Source organism: Geospiza fortis, unplaced genomic scaffold (genome assembly GCF_000277835.1).
Source record: "Geospiza fortis unplaced genomic scaffold, GeoFor_1.0 scaffold72, whole genome shotgun sequence".
NCBI lineage: Eukaryota > Metazoa > Chordata > Aves > Passeriformes > Thraupidae > Geospiza > Geospiza fortis.
The window spans coordinates 2,352,471-2,361,475 of record NW_005054338.1 but is presented as its reverse complement, the minus strand read 5'-3'; the positions used below and the strand labels follow the sequence as shown (position 1 = coordinate 2,361,475).

At 46.4% G+C, this 9,005-nt stretch overlaps 1 protein-coding gene across 1 annotated transcript in view; it reads left to right on the top strand.

Annotated features, from left to right (window-relative positions):
• The first annotated feature begins 628 nt into the window (after nucleotides 1–628).
• RCSD1 (RCSD domain containing 1) overlaps nucleotides 629–9,005 on the top strand; it is a 29,295-nt gene continuing 20,918 nt past the window's right edge. Inside the window, exon 1 of the mRNA XM_005422356.2 lies at nucleotides 629–849. Within this exon, the coding sequence (XP_005422413.1) occupies nucleotides 844–849 (6 nt within the window). The 5' untranslated portion in view covers nucleotides 629–843. The remainder of the gene's footprint in view (nucleotides 850–9,005) is intronic.

The window sequence follows — 9,005 nt, the reverse complement described above, 5'->3', positions numbered from 1 at the left end:
GCGGAAAGAGCTGGTCCTGCTTTACAGCTGGACAGTGCCAGCCTTGCATGGGCACCCTCTGCTAGTGCCCACAATTAAGCCCTGTCCTCTCCCTGCGGGATCACCCGGCAGATACTTGTCCTTCCTGGGAGTCCCAGCCGTGCACCAGGACAACGCCTTAAATTCTGCCCAAGCCCAATAATCACCCTCGCTCTCCTCCTATTCTGCCCTTCTAATGACAGTTCATTGCCGAGTGAAATTACCGAAAAAGAAGGAAGAGAAAGGAAAGCTGCAGTTAAAAGGAAAGGGATTCTCTCCTCACAAACAAGCAGGCGAGAGACCCTGGGAGAGGGAAGTGTGGACAGCGGAGAGATCGAAGCAGTGATAGCAGGGCAGGAACTGCAACCATTGGAGAGAAATAGAGACTAAACGGAGGGGTGGGAGGGGAATAAAGATAAGGTGATAGAAAATAGGAAGGAGGAGACAAAAAAAGGGAGAGAGGAAATGCACATGCGGTGTCCCCCAGTTTGGGCGCGGAGGCAGAGCTTGTTGCTTGTTGTCTCACGAGCCCGGCGCTCCAGGAAGGACAGTGTCTGTTTAGATTTGTGTCTAAATTTAAACCCTGATTGCCTTGCCTCCCCCTCCTCTCCCCTCCCTCCCTTCCTCTCACCCACCCGCCCTTCTTCCTTGTTCGCAGTGCAGGGCCACTGGCCGGGCTCTGTCTGTCCGCTCGGGCTGAGCAGCAGCTGGGATCTGCCAGCCCTCCGCGGCTCTGCTCTGCCTCTCCTGAACTTTTCCCACAGATAACAGGGAAAGGGGTGGGCAAGAAAGATTGCCCCGAGGACACCTCTCTTCTTGCAGGACATGGAGGTAAAGAAAACTTTATTTCCACTAGCTTGTGACTGGCTTCGCGTTCTGTTTTAGCTCCACCTTGCAAAGCATTTCTCCCTGAAGGCAGCTTCAAAATATCTTTTTGCTGGGGTTCAGATAAAGGTCTCTTTCCTCCCGCCCCCACTCCTATCGTGCACCTCAGACTCTTTTGCAGTTTTAGTCCAGATTTGGAAAGCGGGGGGATGGTTTGGGAAGAAATTACCTCTGTGACAGGGGAACGAAGAAGAATTTAATTTACTTACTGGTCTCCGAGGTGTGATTAGAGTGTTAGATTTTAAAAGGTATCATTTTGAAAGGAGGTTTTAAGGAATCATTAAGAATGGGGGCATAAGAGAACAAACCTTCCAAGCTCCTTGGGGCTGGTTTCTTCCCAACCCATGCAGCAGCACTTGTGATTCACACCCTCAGCTGTGTGTGGCTCCTGTCCCAGGTGGATTGGGAGGTCTCATTTTCCTTATCAATAGAACATTTTGGGTCTGGGAAGGGGACCCGAGAGCCTGTGCTTGAGCGAGGTAGATGAGTAGCACACCCCCAGAGGGTTTTCTGTCCCTTTTTCTCTGTGCACCCTGTGCTCCAGGAGAGTTGGATCTCATGTCTCAGGGTGGGCACGGGGCTGGTGGACAGGACTCTGGCTTCCCTGGGGTTTATGTTCAAACCTTCTCCTGTGTAACACCCTCCTGGGCAGGGCAGTTCACCTCCCTCTGCCTCCCCTCCCATTCATTTAAAATGGGAATGGTGGTGTTTGCTTTGGTCGTGTCAGGCTGGATTTGTGAGCTTTTCAGTTTTTTAAAGTGGCAAGGGAAAAGGAATATTTATTTTTAGGAGGGGCACAGGAAATAGAAAGGTGATTACAACATTGGCAAAACCTCAAATTATGAAAGAGGACATTTGGTATTTCTCTCTGCTAAACAGAGACCTTACTAAACACTTTATATTATCTTCCCAGATAAGCCTTTTTCTGCGTGGATGCAGCCCCAGTAGCAGGGGACGCTCAGCAGAGCCAGGGAACAGTGTGCTTCAAGCACCACTTCAGTTTTCCTTTGAAGAATTCCAGTGCATAACTCAGCTGGGCAATTGTGATAACACCCAGGTGTTAACATCACCATCCTGGTTATCTGTGCTGACCTGCCCCACAGGCAAGGGTTAAAGATTTGGCCTGTTCAGGTGTGTTTGTTACAAAAAATGTCCTCAACCGAATTATCTAAATAGATTTTGGGGTGGAGAAGGATGAAGCAGTGGTGGAACCAGCTCAGCACAGGCTACTTACGTGACATGACAAATGTTTGTCTTTACAAGGGTTTTCAGGTTTGACAGAGCCTCGGTCACTCACTCTTAACACTCGTTTTATTCTTTTTCACTGTAGTATCCTTTAATGTTTCAGAGGGGGAATTGAGCTCCTAATTTGTTATAATTTAGGGCTGAAACAGGTATTTTGGCATGTTGAGGACACTCTCTCTCACCCTCCCTCCTCTCCACACACAAAGGATTGCGCCCCTCGAGTATTTTCCGTTGTCTCTGTGGAGTAGAAAGGAGCACACCTGCCATTTCCTTTTTGGAGATACATGTGACACATGTGGAAGGTCAGGTGGCCAGGAAGCTTCTCTGAAGTATCTGATCTAAGAGCTCCCTGCTCTTGATCCTGTCTCTTTACCTCTATTTCCCACCTTTTCCTTGTGCTACCTGGTTTTTTTGGTCATCTGTAGATTGCTGAATTCATTCTTATTTTTAAAACATCTCAATGACCAAGATATTTTATAAGTAGTGTGCTTGGTCCTGCCCCAGGCCTCCAAAAATGTGTTTAATGTCCCAAAGTTAAGAAGATATTAGACTAAAATAGAGCCAAGAGCAAGAGCTTGATTTCTCACCAGCTGATTCTCTTCTCTGTTTCTTCCTGAGGGCTTTTCACAGGCAGGACACAAAGGCTCACCACAGACTTTTTTCTTTAAATCCAGGTTTAATGATCCTGTGCAGCAGGAACGAGAGGGGTCCTGTCATTTCCCTGTTTGCTTCATCAGTGGCAGGCAGAGCTGCTCCCTGCTTTCCTGCTGGCATAACTGGCTAGCTCTTTGCTCTAATGGGACACATGAGGATTACTAGCATTAGGAGGAAAAGGGCAGAGGGCTGACCTAGCCAGCTGATTTCCATCATGTCCCTGGCAGGAAGACACTAGTTTTGAAAAACCCACAGAAGCAAGATAGTTGGGATCTCTTCCTTAAAGGGGTTAGTTTCAGTTGCTGCTACTTAGGGACTAGTACCTATGGTCTTAGCTATCCTGCTTTCAGGAATGTGCCACACTGAAAGCAGCGACTGAAACTATTTAAGATCCTAAAGAGGGAGAAAAAGGCAGCAAAACCCTGCCCTTGCAGTTCATGTAATTTTTGTGATCTTCAATGTTTTGTTTTGTTGTTTGGGTTTTTTTTTTTGGCCCATCTTCTTGATGCAAAATAGATTTGACAATCAGTTTTCTTTCCAGTGTTATGGCAGATGAAAAGAAATCATGAAGTTTATACCACAGATTGTTAACATAAGGTCATATCAAAAATGTGTAAAACTGCAGTGGGGAAAGCTAAGCCACTTGTAAAGAAAAGCAGCCATGAAACATTCTTTGCACTTATGGTACAGAAAGTATTAGAAATTTTTTTGTTGGTTTGTTAGTTTACATCCTCAGATTTGGCCCAGGCTGTGTAATTCTCATGGCTTGTGGGTTCCCAAACCTCGCTGCAGATGTTGTGAGTTAAGGCTTCCCCTGAAAGTGCTTGTGGCTTTCTGCAGTCCATATTCCACAGCAGTCATGGCATTCCTCTTCCCAGCCTCTCTGTAGGGGCTTGGGAGCATGGAGACACTTGAACTTCACTTGCACAGCAAAGGGAAACAATCCCAGACTGAATTTCACTTGAGTGGCTCCCTACAGTGTAATGGGTTCCCTAAGCTGCAGGGGTGCAGCAGCCAGGTGTATTTTGGGAAGGCTCCCCCTTTCTTTGTGCCTGCCAACAGATGTCATTTAATTCTGTGACATCTCCATTGTCTCTTTTCTGCACCTACTCCTGCTAGATCTCCATTTTTCCTGTTGGTGCACTGACTCAGCAGAGGGAAAGCTTTCCCAGGGCTGAGGGCAGTTCTCTGCTCACTTCACCCTTCCTGGCAACCTCCTGGGCAGCACTCACCCTGTCCTTAGGAAAACTGCGCTGAGGAGATGTCACCCAAGGGGACTGAATTGGAGGGGACGCAGGAATGGGTACTGTGCAGATGAGGGGGGCTGAAATCTGTGACCATCCTGGTCCCCAGAGCAGCAGGACAGGAGGTGAGCTGGGCTCAGAGAGGTCTCTGCCCACCCTGGCAGCTGTGGAGCTGAGATTATGAGCAGGCATTACGCCATGGTTAGCTCTGCCAGGAAGCAATATCCCTTTCTCAGGAAGCTCTGATGATTGCCTTTCATTCTAAAAGTTAAAGTGTTCTTTTTCCCCTCTTCTTTTTTTTTCTTTTTGCTTAACAGAATGGTTCAACCTCAAATACAGGTTGTTTTCAGTGTTTCCTCTCAAACCCATCAAAATGACACATTTGTGCAGTGTGTCTGTGAAAATAAAGGGAAGAGTATTTAAATATACTGGGAGAGGTACTATATGACCCCATTTTACCCCTCAGGTCTGGGCAGACTTGGGAACTGCTTGACAGTAAATGTCTGCAGCAGAGTCCTGGAAAGGATCTGTTTTGCCAGACTTCCACATCCCTGTGACTGGAGGCCTCCCTCTCAAAGGACAGCAAACAGCAAAACCAAACCCCATGGGCTGTGCTGCAGCCCTTTGTTCCCCCTAGCAGAGACCCCAGAATAAATGGAATTAAGGCTTTTCCTGTGTCACCAGAGAGAGAGAATTCTTCTGAACCTCTCCTCACTCCCCAGTTTGGTTGTCTGAGTTTCCCAAGCCATGGTGACAGCATTTTGGAAACGCCTTCTGTCCTGTGCTCCACAGCCTAATTGGCAGGATGCTTTGCAGTAGGGCAGCATATCATGCATACCTTCCCATACATTCCCAGGAGCTGCTTATCTGAAGAACAGGGCAAAACATCAGCACTGCTTTATCAATAGATGCTGCTTGCAAACTTGCTGGCTTTTATCATGGAAATGAACCAGCCCATACAAACTGGGGTTGGTTTTCCATTCTGTTTCCACTTTGGTCTGTTGACTGAGGTGTTTTAGAGAGGTGGAGGCTCCTTGTCCTAAAACAGCAGCTCTACAGCCTGGAGTTGGGATTTGAGCTGGCAGCTGAACCCAGCAGCAAGGAAAGCTCTTTGGAGGACCTTGTTTGGTGCTTTGCAGACAGGGACAAACTGCCTTTAGCAGTTTGTAGGGCACAAGGCCCTGAATGTGGTCTAGGGACATCAGAGCTGTTGTGTAAGGAGAAGTTGTTATTACACACTCACTGCAGAGTTGCTTCACACCTCGTTGTGACAGAGGCATGGGGCGCTGCATTCCTACAGTCTCACCTAAGCATGGATTTAAGTCACACTTCATGCAGGTCACAATGTATCCAGCTATCTAGTCTCATGCCAGACATGCCTTTACATCAAATCTGAGTTGTATCTTTATATCTTACCACCAGAATCTGGGTCCTGGTAATGTACTGTAAGGAAAAGCCTTATCTGCCCTATTTGCGCCACTTTTCAGAAAGACAGGAAAAGAGGCTGCACCAAATTCTTGTCAGACTGAAGCACTTCACTTGCTGAAGGTGTTTCTGGAAGTCTTCTGCAAGCAAAGACCCACACCTCCCTTGCCAGATTTACAGCATATGTACATGCATGGCTTTTTCTTCATTATTCATCACCAGATTTTAAAAGAGCTCAAACCCTATATTTAGTAGTTTGCCCTAAGTTCCCACACCTATAGAACAGGTAGAAAACTTGTAAGCTGGCTTTTTTGCATATGCAAATACACCTCTTTATCCTTTCTAACAAGATGCACACAGGACTTTGGTCAGTGTGGATGACTGGTGGCTAATCTGCAAAAGATATTGGTTTACCACTGCCAGCTTCAACAAAGCTCCTGTTCATCCCAGGCTTCTCAAATGCACAGAGAATTAATGTGTGTGGTTTGGAAAGCCTGGATATCTAAAGGGTCCAGACCAGTGACTTCTTGTGCACAGAAAGGCACAAAAATGCAAAGGAGAGGGAATTCTGCCTCAGAAGATTGGAGTTTAACAAATCACTGTGGCTTTGCAGGGAGTCTGAGGACAGTACTGTAAAACTGTTAGCACAGAGGAAACAGAGTTTGTTAGTGCATGAGAAAAAGCAGTATGCCTGGAAATAATGGGATCCAATTAAAGGAAAGATTTATATCTCACCAAATAGCAGGAAAGATTTCTAACAGTGAGGTCTGGCATGGTTTGGAGTAGCGTAGTGGAAACCAAATGTAGTAGAAAATCTTTTTCCCATGAATGATTCAAAAATAGACTGGACTGAGTGGTAGAAAGATAAGAAGCAATCTTCAGTTGTATTCAGGTTAGTGGTACTGATAGGGCCACCAGAGGGGCAGCACCGTGCTGCTTCTGCAGTTCTTCCACTTGTGGGCTGCTGGGAGAAACCAGTGGCTATTGAGCATCAAGCCCAAAAAGTGTTTATGATTCCTCCCTGCTGCAGTGCATTGTTCAAGCCCAGCAAACTTCTGCCTGTGGGAAGCTCAGGTCAAAATAAATTGGCATCACATCTGCAAGAGTCTGGGAATGGTAATTTTATTGCCTGTATAAAACACAAAACCAATTTTATTTTTATTCTTTCTTCCTGTTTTTAGAATGGGGTTCTTTAGCCTTTAAAACTGCGCACTACAACAGCAGTCATGGCTTACTCAAGTCAATCATCTTGAAATACCTTTCTGCTGAAAGTGCCATGTTCCTCCTGATGTAAGTTCAGATGAAACATGCCCTGTTTTCATAGACACACACTTGAGCTGGTGTGCCAGGCTTCCCAGGAATTTCACCCCTTGGGCCTTGCAGCGAGGGCATGCTTAACTCGTGAAATGTGCGCAGTCTGATTTGGTTTCCCATTTAGTCTTTATAAGGTGCATGGAGTTGTCGACACTGTCCCTGTGTGAGAACCCAGGGTTTGCATTCCCAGTCTGAAGGTGTTCATTCCCAGTTAGTGGCAGAAGGGCTCCCTGGGTCCCCACAAACATGGTCCTCCAGACAGCAGGGGCCTGTGAAGAGCACAGAGTGGAAGAAAAGGGATGGATTCCTGAACACACTGGTTACTCCTACAAAAGAGAAACAATCCTAGCATTTGCTTCTCCCAGCTCAATGCAAAGTTGCCTTTTCCACTCACATCAGGACTTCATTCTCATGTTATACATCATCCTGTCATAGCCAACTAAGGTACTGAAAAATCACTGGATTGTTCCAGTGATTCCAGAGATCAAAAGCTGAATTTAATTTTTCTTCTCAACACCTGTGAATTCAGGGCCTTGCTGGCCAGAGCTTCCTAGTGCTGATTCAGTCACTGAGCAAGTGTTGTGCAGGCACTGGGCCCACACTTCCTGGACATCTGGTTCCGGTGGCCCAGCTTGAACCTGGGGAAACTGTGCCTGAGGTGGAAGGAACTTTAATTTCTCTTCTTGCCAGAGAGAAATAACATGTAAACAGGGTCCAATCAGCCAGCAGGTAAAAGAAATGGAGTGCTGAAGAAGGGGTAGAGTGTTTCAAAGCTCTTATGAACACTGAGTTTCTCTGTTAAAGCATTTTGGGAGAATTTTATGAGCAGTTTTACTCAGAAACAGAGATCATTATCTTCTTCACATCACCAAAAAAATAATCTATGTCGAAGGCCAAGCTGCAGCTCAGGAGTTGCTTGTGTGCATTTTCCGTAGGGTGTATAGATGAGTAGTTTACCTGTGGAAAAGACTAAATTTCCAGTGCGTCATTATGGCCGATCCAGACTGGGCTGAAAACTCAGGCACTTTCAAGCATAACAGCAAATTACAGCTGCCTGGGTACATTTCCCCAGTGTTTGGCCCAGTTTTCAGGAGTCTTGCAGGCTGGAGACTCTGGATGAAGCCAAAGGGTGGGAAAGCAGCTTTGCAGACCCAGGTCCTGAGTGCCACTGGGGCCACTGAGCCCTCCAGGGTCCAGCTAACAAGGCATCTCTGTGGGTCCAGCTCAGCATTCACACCTCAAGCTGGCTGCCAGCAGCGTGCTTGCTATCACTTTCCTCTGCTCCATATCTGTGTACCTTTTTAGACTAAATTCCTGGCTTAGATAAATATGAACCTCCTTCTCTGTCCCGCCTGTATCCAGTGTAGACCTAATTTAATAGCAATGTGTTACAAAGATAGCACAGCCCTAACTGATGAGTCTGGAAGCCTCTGTAGTTGGAAGCTCTGTGTAGGCTCATTTACCCTTCTGATTTTCTGTTCCCAGCCTGATAAATTGAGAGGAGTTTGAATCCCTGTGCTGCTCTAACTAGGCTGTCTCTGAGTTTAAATGGGAGGTACCACAGTCTACTTACAGCATTTATCAGAAGTATTTTGAACTGTCCCTGCATCTTGCATTCTCTGTGCACTTTCTTTGACAGTTCAGTGACTTCAGTTTCTAATTTAACCTTCTGAATAGCTTCAGATTAGATAATTTATGCCTTTTGTATGTGCATTTGCCTAAAGTTCATCCTCTTTAACCACTCATTAGGCCAAGAGCAGTCCCTTCCTCATCTCACCTGAAGCATCTTGAGTCTGAGCCTCCTCATGTTGAAATTCATCATTTTTTTTCAGGCTCTGCTAAAAGCAGGGCTTTTTTTCCTGACCCCCTGAGAGGCAACCAAGGGAGAAGATCCATTGGGTTGAGACCTTTTCTGCTGCAGGGGCTGTTCCATTGGCTCAGCCCATTTCTTACAGAGCAGCTGCCCAAGGGTCTCCCAAGCATGTGCAGGTGAGAGCAGGGTGTAGCCTCCCATCGTGTCTGAAGCTACAGCAAGTCACTTAAGGGAGCACCATGGCTGAGATGGCATAAAATAATGATTTATTTCAAGGCACAATATGATAAACATGGTTTATGCCTTTCTTTCCCCACTGAAGTAATACACATGCAAGTCCAGCCTTCCTGGCCATCTCTCCACTCTGGAATTCTTAGTCTAGAATTCCTTGCTCACGTGAGAGCAGA